A 26,513-nucleotide genomic window follows, 5' to 3' on the forward strand; every position below is an offset into this window, starting at 1 on the left:
ATGCAATACTCCAGTTGGGGCCTAACCACAGGCCTTGTACACTGCTTCAATTAGGGTTAATGCTGTAGTTAGAAATAGTGTCTCAAATTCCTCCTGGGCACTCTTCAGCCTTCTGGTCTGAATATTGACGCCAACAACTTCAATCCTTACTTTCTTTCTGGATTCTGGCCTTCACAGTCCTCCCATTTTTAAGCCATTACTGACTCACAATTAACAAATGATAACAAGGAGGAACTTTAAGTGGTAGAAGTCACGCTACAACCTGTTCTGTAATTTAAAAATCTTCTTATGCAATATTGAATCTGTTAACTGTTTCTATGTGAAAGCAATATATTTGAACTTTTGACTTGCCTGCTGTTTCAACTACTTTCTTGCTTTAGTTAACTCCTATAAATGAACTCGCCTCTTAGAAACATGGAAAATAGGAGCAGGAGTAGTCTATTCGGCCCTTCGGGTCTGCTCCGCCTTTCAAAAAAGATCATGACTGATCGTCTAATTCAGTACCCTGTTCCCGCTTCTCCCCATATCCCTTGATCCCTTTGGCATTAAGAAATATATCTATCTCCTTCTTGAATATATTTAATGACTTGGCCTCCACTGCCTTCTGTGGTAGAGAATTCCACAGGTTCACCACCCTCTAAGTAAAGAAATTTCTCCTTATCTCGGTTCTAAATGGCATTCCCTGCATCCTGAGACTGTGACCCCTGGTTCTCGACTCCCCAGCCATCGGGAACGTCGTCCCCGCATCCAGCCTGTCTAGTCCTGTTAGAATTTTATAGGTTTCTATGAGATTCCCTACCATTCTTCAAACTCTAGTGAATATAGGCCGAGTTGACCCAATCTCTCCTCATACACCAATCCTGCCATTCCAGGAATCAAAGAAACAAAGAACAAAGAAAATTACAGCACAGGAACAGGCCCTTCGGCCCTCCAAGCCTGCGCCGATCCAGATCCTCTATCTAAACATGCACTCCCCCCAAGGCAAGAACATCCTTCCTCAGATAAGGAGACCAAAACTGCACACAATACTCCAGATGTGGTCTCGCCAAAGCCCTGTGTAACTGCAGTAAAACATCCTTGCTCCTGTACTCAAATCCTCTTGCAATGAAGACCAACATACCATTCGCCTTCCTAACTGCTTGCTGCACCTGAATGCTTGCTTTCAGCAACTGGTGTACAAGGACACCCAGGTCTCGTTGCACCTCCCCCTTTCCCAATCTATCACCATTCAGATAATAATCTGCTTTTCTGTTTTTACAACCAAAGTGGATAACCTCACATTTATCCATATTATACTGCATCTGCCATGCATTTGCCCGCTCACCCAACTTGTCCAAATCACATTGGAGCCTCTTTGCATCCTCCTCACAGCTCACATTCCCCCCCAGCTTTGTGTCGTCTGCAAATTTGGAAATGTTACTTTTAGTTCCCTCACCCAAGTCATTAATATATATTGTGAATAGCTGGGGCCCAAGCACTGATCCCTGCGGTACCCCACTAGTCACTGCCTATCACCTGGAAAAAGACCCTTTTATTCCTACTCTTTATTTCCTATCTGTCAATCAATGTTTCCTGTCTGTCAACCATTCCAGTCTGATGTTCAGTTTCACTCAAAATATAAACCTTTTTTTCCCACTTAGCACTGGGTATTCCAGCACTTTCTGTTTTTACACCATAATTTCATAATATTGAAAAAACTGGAGAACTTGTTCACAAACAGCATGACAATACCAAGACTATGAAAATGTACTACTTAGAGCAAGAAATGTACATTCAAATTTACTCCTTCAACATAACTACCACAATCTTAAACTCTCTCCTGCCCAAGATCTCAGTAATGAATGAACTTGCATTTATTTAGCACCTTCCAATGCCTCAAGAAGTCTTGAAGCATTAAACAGCCAATGAAGGACCTTTGAAGTGTGGTCATTGTAGTGACGTAGTTTGCAGCAGCCAATTTGCACACAGCAAACTCCCACAAACAACAATGGACTAATGACAAGTGTTACGACTGAGGCGGGAGGAGTGCACTGTTAATTCAGTCCCACTTCTCCACAGGTCATAACATATTTTTAAAAATTTTCCCACTTACTGAAACAGTCAATCAGATACACTATTTTTCCCCAGAATAGAACACACTAACCAGGTTTCTTTATTGAACAACAAAATTAACAGTATATTATGAAACAAGTCTTAATGAGTAATGAAGTAAAACAATATCACACAGATCAAAGTCCCCTTTCTACCTTACTTAACCAAATTTTAAAGTCCCTTTTTACCTTAGTCCCTTCACACTCACACACACACTCACCAGTTAACCAAAAAAAATGAAAGAAAGGATTTTTTGGTCAGAGCTCTGTTACAGACAAAAAACATTTGGGTTAACTAGTTACTCGTTTTGAAGGAAACAGCAGATGAGCTATATTGTTCCAAACTGGAGTATAGTCTAACTTCCGAGTACATGTGGACAGGTCATTAGGATTTTCCAGAACAGTTCTCTTCAGGCAGCATTGAGAATTATTTTTAGCAGGTTTTCTTCAAATACAGGAAACAAGATGAATCAATACAGTGCACTTCACAGGGTCTTTTCTTGGGAGTTTCTGGAAAGCGAGCTGGGTTGAGATCTTCTGTCCTTTTTTGACACTTCAACAGCTGACTTTACCTCCTTCCAGACGGTAAAACACACACGCACCGACACAAAACCAGAAAGCTTGTCATTTTTTTCTGCCCTTCCAGGTGCTTTTTGTTACTACTGGGCTTGTCCAATCAAAGCAGCACTTGTCACTTTTCTATCCCTGTTACCAGGGTTTCCACTTCAAGCCTAACCCGAGCCACGTGACAACCAGCAACACCATTGCCAATCCGGCTCCCTCAGTGTTCATGATGGCTCTCTTTTTTAAAAAAAAACCTGGTCCAACATTTATTCAGTTTAACCATAAATTTCTTTAAAATATCCTTAACAAAAACAAAACAGGACTTTGGGTACAATCCCTGCTGTTTTTCAAAATGGTGCCATGGGACCTTTTACGCCCACCTGAGAAGACAGACGAGTCCTTGGTTTAATGTCCTATCTGAAGAATGGCATCTTCGACAGTGCAGCACTCCCTCACCACTACACTGAAGTGTCAGCCTAGAATTTACACTGAAGTCTCCTCTTCCTAATCCAAATATGTGGGATCCTCCAGGGGTCAGTGTTAGGACCCCAGTTTTCCTGATATATATTAATGATCTAGACTTGGGTGTACATGGCACAATTTTAAAAACTGCAGATGACACAAAATTTGAAAGTATTGTGGATTGCGAAGAAGATAGGGATAAACTTCAAGGGTGTCACGGTCTATTTTTTATCTCCTCGGAAATATTGTGTGCCTTTAAGACTGTAAAAAGATCAGAGCACCTTCAAGATAGAAAGTTCTGGAGACTCAGTCTGCCAGTTGCATTCTGGTTGCCAGACAACAGCAGCAGGAGAGACAGATCACGTGATTCAATGTTGCAGTTTTGACTTTAAACTAGCTGGCAGAGACTGGTTTTGAGCAGAGAGAGTTCTGAGGTGATTTAAACTGAAGAAGCTGTATTATTCCTCTCTCAAAATGCTACAAAGCTTCAAGCCAATTTAATTTCCTAAGAAAAATAAGAAAAGCTTTTCTTTCTTAACAAATTATTGGTATTTGCTGTGTTCATCTGAAAGGACAGCCGAACTGCTGAATTCCTATCTTGGAAGGACCTTTTTTTTTCATCGGACCACTGTGACGACTTCAAGCGACCTTTGACTGTTTCTACATTGTAAGACTCTATTCATCAGGAACGTAACGTGCGAAGACTTTATTTTTTTTATTTCATTCTCAACGGCCGGCTAATTAAAAACTAAAGTACTGTTAATTTTGAGTATATGTATGCAAATGTGAGAGTTAGATTTTTAAATCAGAAGTTATAAGGTCTTTCGACATAGGCGTATCTTAGTAGTGTTTAAGATTTTAGTTTTTTTCATAAATAGATCAGCCACAGTCCAATTAAATAGCAGAGCAAGGTGGAGGAGTTGAATAGTCTCCTCCTGTTTCTATAAATGAAACATGTTGCTTCTGCAACTCTCAACCCCCTTTTCAATCCACCATGGAACCACGTGAGACCACATCAAACACCATCAACAATAGCCACGTGGTCAGCTGACACCCACCTGATTGAGACACGTGATGCTCCGCCCGTGCCTGACACCGCCCCCTCGATTGGATGTCACTGGTAACCATGGAGACGGATCCGCCCCGCCCTGCGTGCTTTGAAAACGCGCGACGTCACAGCCCGCAACACCTAACGTCTTGGAGACGACGTTGGGAATATGGCGCTCAACAGGAATCATTCGCAGAGCGGTGGCGGCGTCATCATCAATAACGGCGAGAGGTGAGGCGCTTGTTCCCCCCGGTTAACGCGGGGGAGTTGTCGCCGTTGGTAAACGGTACGCAGCCGCTTTCGCAGGTGCCTGCGGCCTGTTTATTCTTAAAATGCCGGGCCTGCCTTCCTTTTCCGTTAACGTAGGCGGCTTAAATCTGCGTTTAATTCGAGAATTATGGGCAGGTTTTTTGGTTGAATTAATCTTGCTGATGTCGGTGCCAATGAACATTGTAATCTCCAGTTTTACCTAATTTGGGCGGGGAGCGCGGGGCAAGTACAAAGCTCCTGTTCGCAGCACCAAATCATGTCAATCAATCAATCCTTGAATCCGCCCTTCTCTCATGCTGATTGGCTGTTTTCAGACCCATTCAGGTTCTATTGGTGGACACCGCTGTCAGTCAGAATGATCCTCCCCTGCTGGAAAGGGATGTAAACACGAGGATGCTGTCATCAGACTGGTTGCATAAGAGAGGGAGGAGGGAGGGGAGGGGTGGTGAGTGCTGTCCTAAACGGACTTGATTCCATTGTTTAACAAGTATTTTATTGCAGAATGAAGGGATTTGAATCTAGTGACTTTCTTTGACTTTAAGTTAAATATCATAAACGGGCGCCGTTTGACGCATCATGTCCGTGCCAGCTCTTTGAAAGAGTTGTTCACTGCCCTGCTCTTTCCCCGTAGCCCTTCAAATATTTCTTCTATGCCCTTTTGGTATTATATCTGCATCAACCAGTCTTTCAACCAGTGCATTTCAACTTAGAATATCGCTTTGTACAACTTTTTTTTAAAAATAAAATCTTCAACTGTAAGTACTAGAAAAGTGAAAAAAAAGATTGAACTTTTCAGAAATTTCTGGTGTATTGTGATTTGAAAATCAACTCCCCTCACAGGTAGATACTGACTGCCAAACACCACTTACTAGCCACCAACTGCAAACAGTAATATTTCTGTCCACTGAAATGTTTCTTGTTGAATGCCACTGACTTTTTTTTATTTTCTTTAACATCTTGATATATTATACATTGCTGGTTTTCTAGATTCATTAATAAATAAGCTTGGGGGAGGGACAGATAGGTTATGGAGCAGCAATGGTGATGCTGTATATTGAAGCAATCCTGTTAAACTAAATTCACGGTTAGTCACTGATACTGCAAGTAATGTTTTAACTTCTGAAGTGGCTCGTCTTTTCATTGCCTGTCAAACTGAATTGTAGTAAATTCTCCCACCCCTGCCCTGTTGTCCAAGGGCTAGTTAACATGTTGAATGTAGACAATGAATGTTGGATTGTTTGAGTTATAGTTATAAATTGGGGTATGGCCAATTTTGCTAAGCTGAGAAGTGATTTAGCAAAAGTGGACTGGAAACCACTACTTGAAGGTAAATTAGTGTCAGAGTAGTGGGGGGCATTCAAAGGGGAGTTTTGGGGTTTCAGAATTAAATATGTTCCCACAGAGGAAGGGTGGGATGGCCAAATCTAGAGCCCCCATGCATGTCGAGGAACTAATGGGCTACAATGAGGCAGAAAAGGAAAGCTTGTATCAGACACCAAGAACTCAATGCTGTAAAAACTGAGAGGCATTTAGAAAATAGAGGGGTAAAATCAAAAAAGGAATTAGGAAAGCAAAGAGAGGGCATGAAGGAATATTCACAATAAAATCAAGGAGAACCCAAAGATGTTTTATCAATACATTAAGCGTAAGAGGATAACTAAGGAAAGAGTAAGGCCCATAAAAGAGCAAAAACGGAACGTATCTGTGGAGGTGGAAGATGTGGATATGGTTCTTAACGAATACGTTGTGTCTGTCTTCACAGAAGAGGGGGATGATAGACGTTGTAGTTGAGGAGGAGGGGGAATGAATCAAGAAGTTTGCAACGACAGAAAAATTAGCTGTGTGGTTGATAGTGAGGAGAATAGCAGCAGACTGCAGGAAGATATCAATGGACTAGTCAGTTGGGTAGAAAGTGACAAATGGAATTTAACCGAGAGAATTGTAAAGTCTTGTTTGACCTTCCCAAATGCAAGGCATAAAGCTCGATAAATGGGAGGATACTGAGAGGTGTAGAGGAAATGAGGGACCTTGGAGTGTCTGCCCACAGATCCCTGAAGGTAGCAGGACAGGTCGATAAGGTGGTTAAGAAGGCATATGGAATCCTTTACAACAAAAACAAGAAATGCTGGAGTCACTCAGCAGGTCTGGCAGCATCTGTGGAAAGAGAAGCAGCGTTAACGTTTCGGGTCAGTGACCCTTCTTCGGAATCCTTTCCTTTATTAGCCAAGTGTCATGCAAGCCGCCCCACCCGCCAAGACTGAGGCACACATTATTTCGCCAAATTAACATTAAAACTTAAATTTGTAAGCCCCTGACTGAAAAGACATTTTCATAGTAACATACAGTTTTGGGACAAAGGACCAAGCCCTGACTCATTCAACCAGCAATGGACTTTAGATTACCAGACGTTGAAGCATCCCAGGTTAACTACTAAGATGGCCAAATACGCAGAAGTGGTCAGACCAGTTTTGGTCACATGACTGACTGTTGGAGTTTTTGAATTTGAACTTCCAACAGGGAATTTGTGATCAGAAAGCTCCTGGTTTGATAACCTCCCTCTCCTGTCTGCTTTCATCTCGCTCACACCAGCATTGGAAACCATTGAAGACAAAGGAACACTAAGAGAAAAGTCCCCTACAGTGAACAAGGTTTACGAAGAATACTGGCCCCCAACAAAAAGTAAGAGCTGTCTACAATCAAGGACTCTCTGGCGAGCTGAAAACACAGCACAGTAAACCAGAAACTCTTCTGAAATTGCCTCATACCTCTCCATTTTATTATTTTTTTCTGTCCCTATTTGCATGTATCGCGTATGCATGCTAGCATGGGCGTGTCGTATATCCATAGGCATGCATCCTATTGGAGTTTAAGTTTAATAAATTTCACTTTTCTTTAAACTTAAGAAAAAGCTGATGTGCTCACTTCTTTGCCTTATAATTGGAAAGCTGTGAACAAGTATTCACAAAGGGGGAGCTCAAAACACTTTAAAGTTAAACCCCGTTACAATAAGACCAGATGAAGACAGTAATGGACCCCTAGACATCTTTCTCACCTGGTTGTAACACAAGGCACAGAATCTAAGAGCAGGAGGTTTTGCTGGAACTGTGTAAAACATAAGTTAGGCCCCAACCGGAGTACTGGTGTGCAATTCTGATCACATTACAAAAAGGATATAATTGCACTAGAAAGGGTACAGAGGAGATTTGAGAATGTTGCCAGGACTGGAATATTGCAGCTATGAGGAACGATTGAATAGGCTGCTGGTATTCTCCTTGGAGCAGAGGAGGCTGAGGGGTGATTTGATTGAAATGTACAAAATTGTGAGGGGCTTGGATAGAGTGGATGGAAAGGGCCTGTTCATCTTAACAGGGGTCAGTGACTAGGGGGTGTAGATTTAAAGTGATTGGTAGAGGGAAGATGAGGAAACTTTTTTTTTCACCCAGAGGGTGGTGGGGGTCTGGAACTTGCTGCCTGAGAGGGTGGTAGAGGCAGAAAACTCATCTAATTTTAGAAGGTGCTTGGATATGCACCTGAAGTGCTGTAATCTGCAAAGCTACAAACCAAACGCTGGAAAGTGGGATTCGGCTGGATGGCTTTTTTTTTTTGCTGGCACAGACATGGCCTCTTTCTGTGCTGTAAACGTTCTATGAGCACGAAGCGGGGATTCATGACCAAGGCCAATCCAATCTTCAGCTAACATCTACACGTGTACTTCCTGACAAGTCACTGAATAGCAATTGGGATTAGGAGCCCTCTTCTATCCTCCCTGTAGTTAATGGAAATTAACAGATGATTGAGAGTGCTCCGATTTATATCTTGCACCGTGTAGGTTCACAATGCCTCCATGTGGAATGAGGTTAATACAACAGAAATAACATGAACTGAATTTAATCTCCAGAAGCGTTGAGGATAATTCTCGGAGGATAACTGAAGTGTGGATAATGAACAGTTCTGTTGTACCTTTATTGTATAGGAGTGTTATGCAAGTAATAACCAACAGAGGGGTATGGGTTTTTAGTTTGGTCTGCTGGGTGTCTGGCATGCAGAATCCTATTGCCCTGTTTGAGAAGTCAGCTCCTGAAAAGTTTAGACTTGAGCTACTGTTTGCCCAATATAGAATGAACTTTGACAAATTTGTATTTATTGCCCATCTGTAGTTGTCAGAAGAAAGCGGTAGCTGTGGGCCTTTCTGAATCACATCAGTCCTTGTGCTGAAGGTGTTCTGTTGGGGATTCCAGGACTTTGACAGTGGTAATTATGGGTGGTGGTATATATCTAAGATGGTCTGTGACTTGGAGTTTTTGGTGTTCCCATGATTTACTGCTCTAGTCATCTTCAGTGGTAGAAGTCAAGGAACTGGGGCATCTTGTATCGCATCCTGCAGACAGTACATAATGCAACCATACTTGGCTGGTAGTGGAGGGCTTGGATATTGAGTCCACTGGTGGGGCACCAATCAGATGGACTGCTCAGCTCTGAATGGCCTTGAGTAGTGTTGAAGCTAAGATTTCATCATATCCGACTTAAGCTTTGTAAATGATGGCGTGGCATTGCAATGAGCCACTTGATGTTTCTGCTCAGCGGTGCGGCCCCTTCTCTCTCTCTCTCTCTCTCTCTCTCGCACGCACACACACAATGTTGATGGCCATGTCTGACTATAGTAGCCCAATTTTTTTTTCAGGAGGTCACTAGCATGTGAATAAAGCAGTGTCTGGATATTGTCTCTATGGACTTCCAGTAGGCATTTGACAAGGCTTTGCACATTTAGATTGATAAAAATGAGAACACACTGCATTGGAGGTAACTGTCTGATATGGGTTGGGTGGTAGGAGATAGAGATTCAGTGTAAAGGGTTTATTCTCTGGTGAGATTGGCAAGTGGTGTTCCCCAGGGTCTTGTACTGAGTTCTCCACTTTTCGCTGTATATTTAGGGCGGCACAGTGGCGCAGTGGTTAGCACTGCAGCCTCACAGCTGCAGGGACCCGGGTTCGATTCTGGGTACTGCCTGTGTGGAGTTTGCAAGTTCTCCCTGTGTCTGCGTGGGTTTTCTCCGGGTGCTCCGGTTTCCTCCCACAAGCCAAAAGACTTGCAGGTTGGTAGGTAAATTGGCCATTATAAATTGTCACTAGTATAGGTAGGTGGTAGGGAAATATAGGGACAGGTGGGGATGTTTGGTAGGAATATGGGATTAGTGTAGGATTAGTATAAATGGGTGGTTGATGGTCGGCACAGACTCGGTGGGCCGAAGGGCCTGTTTCAGTGCTGTATCTCTAATCTAATCTAATCTAATCTATATTAATGACTGAATAGAGTATTGCATATCCAAGTTTTTAGATGGAGGTGCAGTAAGTTACAAAGGGATATAGAGATAAGGTGAGTGGGAAAAACTGTTGGATGGAATTTAATATGAAGCAGTTGGTTATCTACTAAGGTTTTGGGACAAAAGGTATAGGAGGAATGTGAGGTGAACTTTTTTTTTAACACCGAGTGGTAATGGCCTGGAACTTGGTGGAAATGGAGCTGATCAATGATTTCAAAAGGAAATTGGATGGGCACTTGGCATGGACTTGGCCAAATGGCTATTATGGTTGTGCTGTTATAACTCTGACTCTTATCTACTTGTATCTGGGAAAGACAAATCAGAATTTTTTTTTCATGTTGCGAGACTAGGGGCTTTGGAGGAGCAAATGCATTTAGTTATCCATATACATATATCACTAAAAATGAATTCACAGGTACAAAAATAAATCAAAATGGGTTAATGGAATGTTTGCCTTTATCTGAATGGGATGGGAATGTGAAAGTGAGGAAGGTGATGTATCATTTGTACAGAGCCTTGATCAGACCCCATCTGAAGAACTGCTTTGAGTTTGGGCATCACACCTTAGGGCAGGGGAGGAATATATTGTGCCAATTCACCAGTGATATTAGGACTTGAAGGTTAAATTATGAGGATAGTTTATGTAAACCTACCTTGTATTCCCTTGAGTTTAAATGTTTGTGGTGTGATCTAATCAAGGTCAATTCTCAATGATGTGTTTTTTTTTCTGTATTTCCTTTTTAACTGGCTTAGCTGAAAGATTATATCCTCTTGTTCTAGATTCACTGACTAGCAGTCACTTTGTTTCCTATATATGCTCTCAATCCTGTTTATTTTCACAGTTTAAGAACTGTGAATCTCTACCATCTTCCAGTTCTAATCAAAGGGCAATGACCTGAAGCATTAACTGCTCTCTGCACAGTTGCTGCCTGATCTGAGTGTTTCCAGCCATTCCTGGTTTTATTTATTTTAATACTTCAATTTGATCACCCCATCTGCTTCCAGGAAATAACTATCCAAGCGTTCCCAGTCTCATAATTAAGTGACTCCATCCCCAGTATCACCCTGATGAATCATTAGTGGATCTTCATGACCAAGAAAGCGATCTTTCCTAATGTGGGGCACTCCGAACTGAACTCAACACTCTCAATGTGGTTTGAATAGCACTCTGTACAATGATAGAATGCTCTCTTGATTTTACATTCTAAACTATGTGTGATGAAGCCCTGTATCATATTTATTTTAGCCGCCTTTTGGTTTCTTTTAACACTTGTAAAGTAGCTTTTTGATGACTCGTCTAACAGGATCCACACAAAAACCCACTGTAGGTCTCCATTAGATTATAGTCACATCTGCCATTTTATGCTTATGAAATGTGCTACGTTATGTTGAACAGCATCTGGCATAATTCTACTGTTTATCTGTGTCCCTTTTGCAGGTTTTTGGTAATTTGCTTATGAACTGTGTTTACTAGTGTAAAATGTATTTGGCTACAAAGCCTTATTCCATAAATCAGAGTTCAAAATCTGTGGCATTGCTTAGGAGCCAGGGGGAACAGCCAATATCAAACATTTTTAAGAGGTGCACTCTTGTTGCAATTTTGTGTTTTTTGTGGAACTTTTTCCTGTTTTTTAAAAAATTGTGCATGGGATGTGAGCATCGCTAGCAAGGCCAACATTTATTGTCCATCCCTAGCTACCCTTGAAGAAGGTTGTGGTGAGCCGCCGCCTTGAACTGCTGCAGTCTGTGATGTAGGATACACGCATAGTGCTGTAACAGGGAGTTCCAAGATTTTGACCCAACGACAGCGAAGGAACAACCATTATAGTTACAAGTCAGGATGTGAGACTTGGAGGGGAACTTGCAGGTGGTGTTCCTGTGCGTGTGCTGCCCTTGGTCTTCGAGGTGGCACAGGTGGGAGGTTTGGAAGATGCTGTCGAAAGAGCCTTGGCGAGTTGCTGAAGTGCATCTTGCAGACACCACACACTAGTGCCACTGTGCGCCGGTGGTGGAGGGAGTGAATGTATAAGCTGGTGGAAGGAGTGCCGATCAGATGGGCTCCTTTGTCCTGGATGGTTTTGAGCTTCTTGGGTGTTGGAGCCACACTCATCCAGGCAAGTGGAGAGTATTCCATCACACTCCTGACTTGTGTCCTTTATAGATGGTGGAAAGGTTTTGGGGATTCTTTTAGCCACAGTATTTATGTGGCTGAGCCAGTTAAGTTTCTGGTCAATGGTAACCCCAAGGATGTTGGTGGTGGGGGATTCAGCGATGGTAATGTTAAGGAGCAATGGTTAATTCTCTCTCTTATTGGAGATGGTTATTACCTGGCACTGTGTGGCACAGATGTTACTTGGCACTTATCAGCCCAAACCTGAATGTTGTCCAGGTCTTGCTGCAGGTGGGTGTGAACTGCTTCAGTTTCTGACTAGGTGTGAATGGTATTGAACACTGCAATCATCAGTAAACATTCCCACGTCTGACCTTGTGATTTAGGGAAGGCTATTGAAATACTTGAAGATGGTTGGGAGTAGGATGCTACCCTGAGGAACTCCTGCAGCGATGGAATTTATCCCTCTGATCTGGAAACTGACCTTACTGGAGATGCATACCCTAAAGGATTTACAATGATCCTACTTACAGTAATCTGCTTACTGGTTTTAATGTGGTCTTGCACAATGCTATTCAATACTGGATAGTAAAGACTAGTAGCTTCCAGTCGAAGTCGAGCAATTAGTGTATTACAGTTAAGTTGTGATATGAATTACAAACCTTCAGCAAATATATACAAATTCTTCTGTTTAAAAAAAAATCTTGGATATAATAGGAAGTCTTTTGCTTTCAAAAGATAAAGTTCAGATTAATGACATGGTAAATTCAAATGGTTTTATAATTTTAGAAAGCATTCTGTAATGTTATGCATTGTAGCATAACTGGCTATATGTCAGAAAGCATCGGTCAAGCTAGGCAAGCATGGAGTTATCTGGTGTAAACACGGACCAAAGTTTTAGAAAGAAACGTTGAACTAATATAAACTCCTGGTTGAAGTCATCCATTGTGAGACATTTCAATTTGTTGCCTTTCCCAACTCAGTCAAATGTTCAAAGACTGCTTGCATATTTATATTGCAAATAGTAAAACAAGGAGCTGTTAATTAATTTGATCTCAGTGGGAATCCTTCAGTTGACTTGAGAGGGGGAGAAATAGTCAGCCATGGTTTCCGTTCCCAATCACCAACTCGTGCGCAGACAGATTCATCTGCAGCTGTGATTTTCTCACTGTTTCTCAAGCATGTGAAAAACGATGACCAGGTAAGATATTGAAATAAAAGCAAAATACTGCCGATGCTGGAAATCTGAAATAAAAACAAAGTGCTGGTAATACTGAGGTCTGGCAGCATCTGTGGAGAGAGGAAGAGTTAACGTTTCAAGTCTGTGACCTTTCATTAGAATTGATCAAAGACTAAGATATTGAAAGGTGGGCAATGCCCATGAAGCATTGTAACAGGGGTAGGCCATTTAATGAGACTAAGGCTGATCTGCGACCTAAATCTATATACTAACGCTTCCCCATATCCCTTAATACCTTTGGCTAACTATAAAACTATCTAGCATCAGTTGTCATTTGCAGAAGAGTTCCAAGCTTTTAACACCCTTTCTGCTTGGAAGTGTTTCCTAATTTCACTCCTGAAAGTTCTGGTTCTAATTTGTAGATAATGCTCCCCAACCAGTGGAAATAGTTTGTCTCTACCTACCCTGTCTGTTCACCTTTCAATATCTTGAAAACTTTGATCGAATCAGCCTCAACCTTCTAAATTCCAGGGGATACAACTCTAGTTTGTATAATCTCTCCTTGTAATTTAACCCTTGGAGTCCAGGTATCATTCTGGTAAACCTATGCTGCACTCCTTCCAAAGCCATTATATCCTTCCAAAGGTGTAGTGCCCAGAACTGCAGGTGTGGTCTAACCAGAGCTTTGTATAGCTGAAATGTGAATACTACCCCCTTGTACTCTAGGTATAAAGGCCAACATTCCATTAACCTTTTTTGAGTATTTTCTGTACCTATTCATATTTTAATCTATGATCAGAAGCCCCAAGTCTCTTTGGACCTCCCACTGTTCCTAGATTTTCACCATTTATAAAGTACCCTGTTCTATCCTTTTTAGGTCCAAAGTGGATGCCCTTACACCATTTGCCATCTACATTGCGTACAATCCTACCTATCTTTATCATTGGACAGAAAACCATGTATCCAAATTTGCCAATCATCTGTTATTACTAAGTACGGTGAATAGTTGAGGCCCCAACGCAGATTGTGAGACACCGCTACTTCCCTCCTCTCAATTACCTTCCCGTTATGCCGCTCAGCCAATTTCCTAACCAGGTGAATAATTTGCCTTCAGCTCCATGGGCTTCAACTTTATCTAACAGTCTGTTATGATGGACTTTAGATGGACTTCCAGATGGCATTTTATAAATAATGCTCAAAGGCACTCTCCTATCCACTATAGTCACCTCTTCAAAAAAACTCAGTCAGTTTGGCCAGGCTTTACAAATCCATGCTGGTGCTTTCTGATCAGCGGAAAATTTTCCAAGGTGTTCAGTCACCCTATTTCTAATTTTTTTTTTCCATTCGTGGGATGTGGGTGTCGCTGGCTAGGCCAGCATTTATTGCCCATCCCTAATTGTCCTTGAGAAGGTGATGGTGAGCTGCCTTCTTGAACCGCTGCAGTCCATGTGAGGTAGATACACCCACAGTGCTGTTAGAAAGGGAGTTCCAGGATATTGACTCAGCGACAGTGAAGGAATGGCGATATAGTTCCAAGTCAGCATGGTGTGCGACTTGGAGGGGAACTTGCAGGTGGTGGTGTTCCCATGCATTTGCTACCCTTTTCCTTCTAGTTGGTAGAAGTCGTGGGTTTGGAAGGTGCTGTCTAAGGAGCCTTGGTGTATTGCTGCAGTGCATCTTGTAGATGGTATACATTGCTGCCACTGCATCAGTGGTGGAGGGAGTGAATGTTTGTAGATGGTGTCAATCAAGTGGTCTCTTTGTCCTCGATGGTGTCGAGCTTCTTTAGTATTGTTGGAGCTGCACCCGTCCAGGCAAGTGGAGAGTATTCCTACTCCTGACTTGCACCTTGTAGATGGTGGGCAGGCTTTGGGGAGTCAGGAGGTTAGTTACATGCCTCAGGATTCCTAGCCTCTGACTTGCTCTTGTAGCCATGGTATTTATATGGCTACTCCAGTTCAGTTTCTGATCAGTAGTAACCCCTAGGATGCTGATAGTGGGGGATTCAGCGATGGTAATGCCATTGAATGTCAAGGGGAGATGGTCATTGCCTGGCACTTAAGTAGCAAGTAACATTCGCGCCACACATCAGCCCAAGCCTGGATATTGTCCAGGTCTTGCTGCATTTCTACACTGACTGCTTCAGTATCTGAGGAGTCGCGAATGGTGCTAAACATTGTGTAATCATCAGCGAACATCCCCACTTCTGACCTCATGATTTGAAGGAAGGTCATTGATGAAGCAGCTGTAGATGGATGGGCCTAGGACACTACCCTGAGGAACTACTGCAGTGATGTCCTGGAGCTGAGATGATTGACCTCTAACAACCACAACCATCTTCCTTTGCGCTAGGTATGACTCCAACCAGCGGAGAGTTTTTCCCCTGATTCCCATTGACTGTACTAATTTCCAGATGACAGAAGTTGGGCTAACTGTTCTATAATTCCCTGGTTTTCTTCTCACCTTTCTTAAATAGTAGAGTGACTTGCACAATTTTCCAATCTAAAGGGATGATTACTGATTCAAGAGAACTTTGCAGATGTCCTAATGTTCCCGCCTACTTCCTTTAAAACCCTGGGATGGAAACTATCCGCTTCTGGTGATCTGTCACTCTACAGTGCCAATATTTTCTTAATTACTGTTTTGCTTAGGTTAATTTTGGTGAGTCCCTGTGCCTGATTAAATATTAGTTGCCTTGGAATTTTCAGCACGCTGACTTCCTCTACAGTAAGTACTGACGCAAAGTAACTGTTCAACGTGTCTTCAACATTTCCTTATTTTTATTGACTCTATTGCTGTTTTCTAGGGCTCTCATTACTCCTAATCACCTTTTTTTCCTAATTATTAAAAAAAAGTTGTTTTAATATCCCTTGCAAGTTTCTTATGCTCCCTTTTGTAGCTCTTACTATGTTTTGTCACCTTTCCTGTTCTTCGTCTTTCCCATTTGCCAGGAATTGCGCTTTTCTTTTGCATTTTTGTATGTTTTTTAGTTTTATGATGTCTCTTGCCTCTTTAGTAATTTTTGGCAAGAAGAGATCTTGCCCCTTTTAGGGGTATACTCTGGTTCTGGATCACATTTAAATTCTTTTTTGAACAGCTCCTGCTGTTCTGTCATTTTACCTATTAAATTTCGCAGTTTACTGTGGACCATGTCTATCTGATCTAGTCAGTCTTGCCTAAATCTAGAATCTTGGTAGCTGATTTACGTTTCTCCCTTTTCAAATGCTACCTTGATCTTATTGCTATTCGATAAATGTTCATGCACTGTCTGGCTGTGACGAAATCTGGCTCATTATTCAGTAGTAAATCTAATATGGCCTGTCCCTCTTGGTTCTAGGACATATTGTTGCAGAAAGCTATCCTGGATATACTCAAGAAATTTGCTAACTTACTGACGTGCTAGTCGTCTTATCACAATCTATATTAAAGTTAAGTTTTCCCCCATTAAGACCACTCCTCTTTGCTACATGATTGTCTAATCTCTGCATTTATACAATTTATCACTTCAAACCTGCTATCAGGGCTACACAAAACTCCTGGTACAGTCTTAAATCCATTTCTATTAATTCTACCCATAAAGTCTCCCTTGCCTACTTAATTTCTTGTTATATCCTCTCATCATTGAAGTGATTTCATCCTTAATCATTTAAAGGCTACTCCTCCCATCTACTATTTTCTCTATCTTTCCTGTACACCTTTATAACCTGCATTAGGGTTGGGGTTATATTTAGTTCCCAGTACTGACCATCTTGCAACCATGTCTCAATAGTGGCTATGGTGTCATACCCTTCAAGTTGAATTTGCACCTGAAATTCGTTCAGTTTGTTATATACTCTTATTTTATTTTATTTATTTTGAGATACAGCACTGAAACAGGCCCTTTGGCCCACTGAGTCTGTGCTGACCATCAACCACCCACTTATGCTAATCCTACATTAATCCCATTACCCTCTCACATTCTCACCTTCCCTCAATTCCCCTACCACCTACCTATACTAGGGGCAATTTGTAATGGCCAATTTACCTATCAACCTGAAGGTCTTTGGCTGTGGGAGGAAACGGGAGCACCCGGCGAAAACCCACGCATTCACAAGGAGAACTTGCAAACTCCGCACAGGCAGTACCCAGAATCAAACCCAGGTCGCTGGAGCTGTGAGGCTGCGGTGCTAACCACTGTGCCGCCCACTGTTATATATAACAGTGCTTATTTGGGCCACTCGCCCTAACCTGTCCTTCTGCTCTAATGCTTGTTTCTCCTGGATGGATCTGACTCCAGTACGAATCAGCCTTTCAGGAGAGGGAGGAATGGAGAAAAAGACTTACCAAAGAGCGCCTTACACAACCTCAGGATCCCCCAAAGCAGTTTTACAGCCAATGAAGTACTTTGAAGTTCAGAAAACATGGCAGCCAATTTCCACACAACAATGAAATAAATAAGCAGATAATCTAGTTTGTGTTGGTTGAGGGATAAATGTTGGTCAGGACACTATTCCTCAAACAGTTCTCTTGCATCCAGCTGAAAAGACAGATGGGGCCTTGGTTTTAAGTCTCATTTGAAGGACGGCACCTCTGACAGTGCAGCATTCCCTCAGTACTGCTCTGGAGGGTCATTTTCTATTTTTGTGGTCAAGTGTCTAAAGTGGGACTTGAACCCACACCTTTTGACTTGGGTGAGACGGCTACCGCTGAACAAAAGGTTGACAGGAGTAATTGTAAATAACAGGGGCTATGGAGGAGAAGTTTGTGGAAGAAATTTGTAATGCAGGAAAGCCAAGTAATCAGATTAGTAAAACGTAGACTGGAAAGTTTGGGTGTGGAGTGGGGGTGAGATGGAATAATCTTTGATATAACAACATCCAATAACTTGTGTATATATGTGGAGCAATAATGTTTCACGTAGATAAAGTGGAAAAGGGATTGGTGCTGTAACTGCAGCACATTGCCTGCAAAATTGAACTTGCTCAGGTCTAATGGGAAATACTCCGATTCTCTCCCAAGTCTGCTTGGAGCTGAGTCTTTTCATGCTGGAGGTCAACAAGGTCACTTTTTTTTTTTAAATAAATTATTTTCTGTCTTGTAACAAATGTGGGAACTAGTCCCAAAAATTCACCTTTTTCAGAATATCCAACTGCTGGTAGATGGTATTACTGTGTTGGCTGTATGTCTAATTTAGATTGGTAGTCTTGTATTTCTCTTTTTTTTTTCTTTTAAATTGATAATTACCAGCAAGAAAAGTGACTACTTCTAGAATTTTCAAATTCATTGTCTTCTCTTGTGCCTTTCTCTCTTCCCTTCCTTCCTCTTTTTCCCTACCCTCATCCACACGCACAGTTGCTGTGGCTGATGCAATCTTTTGTATTTCTGAATTTGAAATCAAAATTTCATCATTGGTGCATTAGCCAGGGTAAGAAAGGGAGCTGTATATGATGGTAGTAATGCCAGCCGTAGAGAGATTCTACATTTTCCAAATGTGAAATTATTTCCATATAGAAGCTTAAAAATAATGTATTACCATTTTAAAGAAAAAAATCTGGATACATTTATCCAGTTGATGGGTTCAAAGCAAATAATGATTCAGCGTATCAGTTTTTCTCTGAACAATGATTCCTGTTTATTGCACAATATTTCATGTTTATGTTGTCAATAATCTCATGTGGAATTTGGTATTGCTTTTCAGATTTGTGGCAATCATGGGAGGCCTAAGGAGGGTGTCTCCTGAATAGGAATTTAGGCCACTTGTTTAAATATATATGCCTGTGGAGCCAAGCAAGGGTATAATTGAACCAAGTTTTTCAGATATTAGTTGGCTAAAATATACCCCAATTTATTTCCAGTCGTCTCCCGCTCTTTCCATGACACCCTGTTTGTAGAGTTGTCATTCCATGACTACCAGCAGCTCTGATACCTTGCTGATGTAACCAGCTTTCATCAGTGGGCCTCTAGAAGCTTTTTGACAGTGAAAGCTATCAAAGCTGAGCCTGATGCGGTGTACACACCCTTTCCAACACTGGCCACTCATGAGCGGGTACCATGCTGACTTTCTTTTCCCCGCCCCCCCAACCACTGTTGCCATTCTAGGTGGGGATGCTGAGGCCAACAGTAGCTCTTCTACTGCTGTTCTCTGTGAGCATTTAACTTAGCATCCATTAGGCTGCTGGGGAAGAAAACCAAATGCATGTCTATGCACTGAGGCAGGTCCTTCTTGGAGTAACGTTACCTGGTACTGTGCAGTCACAGAGCAAAATTCATCTTGTATTTCGCACAAGGCGCGCCTTCCAGTGCATATCCCCAATGTATTATTGACAGGCCATGTCTGGTTGGAAAGGGTGGATAGGCCAGTTAAGTTTGAGGAAGAAAAGTAAATCTCTTATTTACATGTAATATTTGTTGAGTCCTTTCAGTCCGGTGTATGTTTGTTCATTCTTCTCCTCTTTTACAGCTTTTTAAAAGAGTGCAAAGATGTGGAGCTTTCATTCAGTGATATGGCTGCTAAGTCTGATTTCTTTAAGGGAACCAAGAAGGGCACATTGTATTTGACCCCATACAGGGTAAGGTCCTTTTCACAGTTATAGCCTGTAGTACAGTGCTCATAAATAACTGGTTTTGCTTTACAGCCAATGCCGGTGGTGTAGTTACCACCTGTTATTGCTCAGTCAGTTCAGGTATAATGCAATTTAAATGTAATGTAAAGAAAGCTCTTTCTGCTCTGCCTAACGTGCTCTTTAAATATTTTTGTTTAAAAATGGCTTCTCACCTCCAATTCGGCAAATAAGGCAAAATCTTTCTCTTGTACTAATATTCTCCAAAAGTAGAAGCTTTATTTTTCCTTCCTCAAACAATACAAATAGCAAATATATCTCTTAGATGCTAAATGGCAGGCAGCGATTAGAATGGGAAGTTAATGTTAACAACCTAACAGCTTAACTCAGCTGTTAATCTATAGGTAATACAATGAGTAGTTGTCTGCCAAGTGTTCTTTTTGTATGTGATGCAAGAACAAAAGGTTTCTCTATCTTCTTTCCCCCCCGCCCCACCAACCATGCCCCTGTCCCCAGTGTAAGTGAAATGGCGGCTGGTTATGCCATAGATGATTAGGCTTGAAGCTTTCAAGTGCTTTGAGGTTAGGCCTTGAGTAGTCCCATAAGCATACAAAAGAGAATAGGAAAAGACCAACTGGTCCACTTAGCCATTCCTATCCAGACATAATGCAATCAATTAGCCTCTTTCACCCTTACCAGTCATGCAGTCTCCTGGAAGCTGCAGATAAAAAGTGGGCTAATTTCTGGAAATTTAACTTTGGGGAATTTCTTTCCCAATCCCTGAAGGCAATTAAGCAAACTCCAGAGATTGCAGCAAAAAAATATAAAAATTATAGCCACCTTTTCACTTACCTTCTATAGCTGTGTTCTTGAACTCCTCCAAATTCCTTTTGACAACCTTTGGTATCAGTGAATGTGTAAATATTGTCAGTGTTTGAGGTTATGTTCTTGGACTAAAGACCCATGCTGTATAAAGACAGAGAATTTCCCTACCTGTTATCAATTCGTCGTGACTAAACTATTGTTCTTCTAGTCTGTTGCATTTTGTTTAAACGGGGACTACTGTGTAACTGAGCAACAATTCAGCTTTGTTGCATTGACTTATCCTTGATAAACTACCCTTGGTTAGTTGAGTTAAAATCTGGGGAGACAAAATCATCGACTTGATTCTAATAATTTAATTTCAGTAACTTGTTTAAGCTAGTACTCTTAATATTTATATGAAGCTAATGGTAATTCCTTGCTACTTATGTTTGATTCAAAAATAAGGGTCTAGATGATCAGTCACAAGTCTTGGCTGGGTTTCTTAATCTCAGCTGGGGAAGTACAATTGGCCTGTGCCATCTTCAGGCTATGTGTTGGGGATAGAATTCAGATGGAATTCCTGCTCCTATTGCAGTTCATTGATCTATTCTGGGAAGCACCCATGGAGCATAGAAACCTAGAAAATAGGAGCAGGAATTGGCCTTTCAGCCCTTTGGGCCTGCTCCGCCATTCATTATGATCATGGCTGATCATCCAACTCCATAACCTGTTCCCGCTTTCGCCCCATATTCTTTGATCCCTTTAGACCCAAGAGCTATATCTAACTCCTTTTTGAAAACATACAATGTTTTGGCCTCAACTGCTTTCTGCGGTAGTGAATTCCACAGGCTCACCACTCTCTGGGTGAAGAAATTTCTCCTCATCTCAGTCTTGAAGGGTTTACCCCGTATTCTTAGACTGTGACCCCTGGTTCTGGACTCCCCCACCATCGGGAACATCCTTCCTGTCGAGCCCTGTTAGAATTTTATAGGTTTCTATGAGATCCCCCCCACTCTTCTGAACTCCAGCGAATATAATCCTAACTGACTCAGTCTCTCCTTATACGTCAGTCCCACCATCCCAGGAATCAGTCTGGTAAACCTTCACTGCACTCCCTCTATAGCAAGAACATCCTTCCTCAGATAAGGAGACCAAAACGGCATGCAATATTCCAGGTGTGGCCTCACCAAGGCCCTGTGTAATTGCAGCAAGACATCCCTGCTCCTGTACGTGAATCCTGTCGCTATGAAGACCAACCTACCATTTGCCTTTTTTACTGCCTGTTGGACCTGCATGCTTACCTTCAGCGACTGGTGTATGAGAACACCCAGGTCTTGCTGCATATTCCCCTCTCTGTTTATAGCCGTTCAGATAATCTGCCTTCCTGTTTTTGCTACCAAAGTGGATAACCTCACATTTGTCCACATTATACTGCATTTGCCCATTCACTCAACCTATCCAAATCACCCTGAAGTCTCTCTGCATCCTCCTCACAACTCTCCCTCCCACCCAGTTTTGTGTCATCTGCAAATTTGGAGATATTGCATTTAGTTCCCTCATCTAAATCATTTAATATGTATTGTGAATAGCTGGGGTCCTAGCACCGATCCCTGCGGTACCCCATTAGTCACTGCCTGCCATTCAGAAAAAGACCCATTTATCCCTACTCTGTTGCCTGTCTGCAAACCAATTTTCTATCCATTGCAATACACTACCCTCAATCCCATGCGCTTTAATTTTACACGTTAACCTCTTATGTGGGACTTTGTCGAAAGCCTTCTGAAAGTCCAAATAAACCACATCCACTGGCTCCCCCTAATCAACTCTACTAGTTACATCCTCGAAAAATTCTAGTAGATTTGTCAAGCATGATTTCCCTTTCGTAAATCCATGCTGACTCTGTCCGATTCTACCACTGTTCTCCAAGTGCTCTGCTATAAAATCTTTGATAACGGACTCTAGGATTTTCCGCTCTACCGACGTCCGGCTGGCTGGTCTATAATTCCCTGCTTTCTCTCTACCTCCCTTTTTAAATAGTGGGGTTACATCAGCTACCTTTCAATCTGTAGGAACTGTTTGAGTCTATAGAATCTTGAAAGATGACCACCAATGCATCCACTATTTCTAGGGCCACTTCCTTAAGTACTCTGGGATGCACACCATCAGGCCCTGGGGATTTATCGGCCTTCATTCCCATCAATTTCTCCAACACCGTTTCTCTACTAATACTGATTTCGACATAAAGGAAGACAGGATCAGGCTCGGCTGTGATGCTCCGCCCTCCACATGTGGTTGAATAACTCACCAGTACTTACTGCCTAACCTGCACTTGAGGAATGGGCACTCAGGCAAAGTTCTGGAGAGCTGCCAGCATCCTTGGTATGTACCCAACAAGAACCTGTGTCTCCAGGAGAGGAGAGAAAATTGGACTTTTTAAATCTGAGCCTGCTTCTTTTCACTGTGTACATTTGTGTAATGAGAACAAAGCAAAGGTGTAATAAAAACAAGAAATGCTGGAAATACTCAGCAGATCTGGCAGCATCTGTGGAGAGAGAAGCAGAGTTAATGTTTCAGGTCAGTGACCCTTCTTCAAAACTAGCAAATATTAGAAATGTGAAAGGTTTTAAGCAAGTAAAGCGGGGGTGGGGCAAGAGATAACGAAGGAGAAGGTGTAGATAGGACAAGGTCACAGACAATAACCGACAAGAAGGTCATGGAGCAAAGGCAAATATGTTAATGGTGTGTTGAAAGAGAAAAGCATTAGTACAGGTAGGGTGTTAACGGACTGAAAACTGAATAGCCTCAAGTACAAACGTGGAAAAAAAACAGTGGGTCGGAAAACTGAACAAACTAAGATAGAATAAAATAAACACAGAAAAAAAGAAAAAATAACTAAAAATAAAAGTAAAAATGGGGGGCACATCATGCTCTGAAATTATTGAACCCAATGTTCAGTCCAGCAGGCTGTAGTGTGCCTATCGGTAAATGAGATGGTGTAAAGGGTTTGACATTGATGCTGGATGTTTGCAGGCAACCAGTGCTTTACCCAAGTGACCATTCTTAGCCGCGTGAACCTAGGTAGTAAATGCTAGTAGGTTATTCACCCATGCGAGTGAGAAGCATCACAGCTGAGCCTCATCCTGTCCTTGTGTCCTTGCAGTGGAGAGTCTGCATGGATCCTGAACAGGGGCCTAAATAACAGGATGGACTCTAGTTCATTTCTTCCTGTGTCATAATGTTCTTTGCATTAAGAAGCTGCTGAAAAGCTTAAGAGCAAGGTCATGATCTCCAAGCCTTTGCTAAATCCCTTGTTTTTGTTTCAGATGATCTTTCTGTCAAAAGGGAAGGACCCTATGCAGTCATTCATGATGCCCTTCTACCTTGTGAAAGGGTGTTCTATCGAGCAGCCTGTTTTCTCTGCTAATTATATCAAAGGAACTATTCGGTCAGAGCCTGGAGGTATGCAAGATAATTCTGAGAAGTAAAGTTTAGGATGGGGAAGGGATTTTTTTTTTTAAGTGAGGAAGGAGGAATTGCAGGACATTAAAGTTGAAGACAAAGTAACCCAAAGTGTGTATTAATAAAAGCAAAGTTTTAACTGCGTTTCTGTCACTGACCATGTGTCAGATTAACTGACTTGAAGAATAAACTCCTTTTCCCCAATTTCAGAAGTAAAGTTGTTATCTGAAACTTGGGGATGGAGGTTGGGGAAAGACTTACATTTTCTGTAAATATACAATAGTCACCAGTAAATCTGTTAGAATTCAAGATAAAATTATTTTCAGAGTGGTTAGAATGCAGAACTTGCTACAGCTTGGAGTAGTTGAGGCAAATAGCACAGATAAGCACATGAGGGAGAAAGGAAGAGAAGGATATGCAGATAGCATTGGATGAAGTAGGGCAGGAGAAAGCTCGCATCGAGCATAAACACCAGCACAGACAAGTTGGGCTGAATAGCCTGTTTCTGTACTGTAAATGTTATCTAATCCTGTAGTTATCCTTGCGTTATGCACCTTTATCAGGTATCAGAGTGCGTGACAGGTGAAGTGTGCAATGCCATGTTTGGTCTGAGCGTGAGAAGCCTCGTGAGTAACCTCCTGGTATTCATTTTCAGTGGAGAAGCAAGTGAGCCTAATTTGGCACTCAGAGGGACAGTGTGGGTGGATGAAGATGGGCAATGTTACAGGAGTAGGAATAAGTGGTCTTGTTGATGGATAGGATAGGCTTTAAAGCTCAGTTCAGGATCAGACAAGACACCGAGGTTGCATGCAGTCTGATTCAGCTGGTGGATTCAGCAGCAAGACACTTTTTTTGGTGGGCCCAAGATGCTGGCTTTGGAAAATCGTGGACTGAGAAAAATGACATTTTCTCCTTTACAAACTCTTTGTGATTCAGTGGGTATGGTGGTAAGGCATACAAAACAACAACTTGCATTTATATAATATAGTAAAGGGTCCTAAGATGCTTCACAGGAGTGACACTGGTCACCTGTCTTAATATCTCGTGGCTGAAAGTGGTACGTTTTGAGAGAGGTTTAGGGAGTGAATTTCAGAGCTTGGGACCTAGGCAGCTGAAGACCCAGCCACCATTGGTGGAATGAGCAAGAGGAGCACAAAGATATGAGGGTTATAGGGCTGGCGGAGGTGGGAGAGATGGAGAGGGACAAGGCTATGGAAGGATTTGAAAATGAAGATGAGAATTTTTAAATGGAGTTGCTAGACCTGGAGCCAATGTCGATCAGTCAACACATGGGTAGTGGGTGAACAGGACTTAGTGCAAGTTAGGATATGGATGGCAGAGTTTTGTACAAGCTCAAGTAGAAGGTCCCAGGTTCGTGTACTGAGTTAGCTGATTTCCAGTAAGCACACTGCCCCTTTTTGTTCTATCTATCTAATGAAGACCGCAAAAACCTTTTTTTTTTTAAAGAAGTAGTGTTATATATTGACCTAATGATCAAGCAAAATCTTTGTCTTAGTCATAATTTAATCTGTTTGATTTCCAGGTGGTTGGGAAGGACAGGCCTCATTCAAATTGGTTTTTAACAGTGGTGGAGCCATTGAGTTCGGGCAGCTGATGTTCAAAGTGGCTCAACAAGGTAAGTTAGAGATGGTGACACTGAATCCTGTCCATTTTTTTAAATGTAATTTGTAATCATGAGGGGTGGGGTTAACTTGGATAGATGTATCTTCCAGACATTGACATCCAAACACAGGCCCAGGTCGACAAGGTGGTGAGGGTACCAACAAGAGGGAAAAATATACTTGATCTTGTCCTCACCAGTCTGCTGGCCGCAGATGCATCTGTCCATGACCGTATTGGTAGGAGTGACCACCACACAGTCCTTGTGGAGACAAAGTCCCGTCTTCACATTGAGGATACCTGCCATGGTGTTGTGTGGCACTACCACTCTGCTAAATGAGACAGATTTAGAAGAGATCTAGCAATGCAAACTGGGCATCCATGAGGCGCTGTGGGACATCAGTAGCAGAATTGTGACATTACTACTACACCACTGCCTCCCTTAGATGGGATGTAATAAAGGTTCATTACATTGATCGATTTCTGGGATAAAGAGGCAAGACCTCTGAAGAGATTGATTAGATTAGAACATAGAACAGTACAGCACAGTACAGGCCCTTCGGCCCACAATGTGCCGAACCTTTAACCTACTCTAAGATCAAACTACCTACCTACCCTTCATTCTACTATCGTCCATGTACCTATCCAAGAGTCGCTTAAATGTCCCTAATGTATCTGCTTCTACTACCACCGCTGGCAGCGCATTCCACGCACCCACCACTCTCTGTGTAAAGAACCTACCTCTGACATCTCCCCGAAACCTTCCTCCAATCACCTTAAAATTATGCCCCCTGGTGATAGCCCTTTCTGCCCTGGGAAAAAGTCTCTGCCTCTCATCATCTTGTACCCCTCTATCAAGTCACCTCTCATCCTTCTTCGCTCCAATGAGAAAAGCCCTAGCTCCCTCAATCTTTCTTCGTAAGACATGCCCTCCAGTCCAGGCAGCATCCTGGTAAATCTCCTCTGCACCCTCTCTAAAGCTTCCACATCCTTCCTATAATGAGGCGACCAGAACTGAACACAATATTCCAAGTGTGGTCAAACCAG

The 26,513-nt window shown here is 42.1% G+C and overlaps 2 protein-coding genes across 3 annotated transcripts in view; one reads left to right on the forward strand and one right to left on the reverse strand.

The window, feature by feature from the left end:
- LOC137353331 (CD276 antigen-like) overlaps positions 1–4,686 on the reverse strand; it is a 53,366-nt gene extending 48,680 nt beyond the window's left edge. The window contains exon 1 of the mRNA XM_068019479.1: positions 4,175–4,686. The gene's annotated coding sequence lies outside the window, so the exon portion shown is untranslated. The remainder of the gene's footprint in view (positions 1–4,174) is intronic.
- wbp2nl (WBP2 N-terminal like) overlaps positions 4,277–26,513 on the forward strand; it is a 33,992-nt gene continuing 11,755 nt past the window's right edge. The window contains exons 1-4 of one of the 2 annotated variants that reach the window (XM_068019486.1): positions 4,277–4,395; positions 19,484–19,592; positions 23,711–23,846; positions 25,390–25,482. In XM_068019486.1, the coding sequence (XP_067875587.1) occupies positions 4,334–4,395; positions 19,484–19,592; positions 23,711–23,846; positions 25,390–25,482 (400 nt within the window). In that variant the 5' untranslated portion in view covers positions 4,277–4,333. Of the gene's footprint in view, positions 4,451–19,483; positions 19,593–23,710; positions 23,847–25,389; positions 25,483–26,513 lie in introns of both variants that reach the window. The other variant, XM_068019487.1, reaches the window with a different exon arrangement.

The sequence above is a fragment of the Heterodontus francisci genome, chromosome 41 (genome assembly GCF_036365525.1).
Source record: "Heterodontus francisci isolate sHetFra1 chromosome 41, sHetFra1.hap1, whole genome shotgun sequence".
Lineage (NCBI taxonomy): Eukaryota > Metazoa > Chordata > Chondrichthyes > Heterodontiformes > Heterodontidae > Heterodontus > Heterodontus francisci.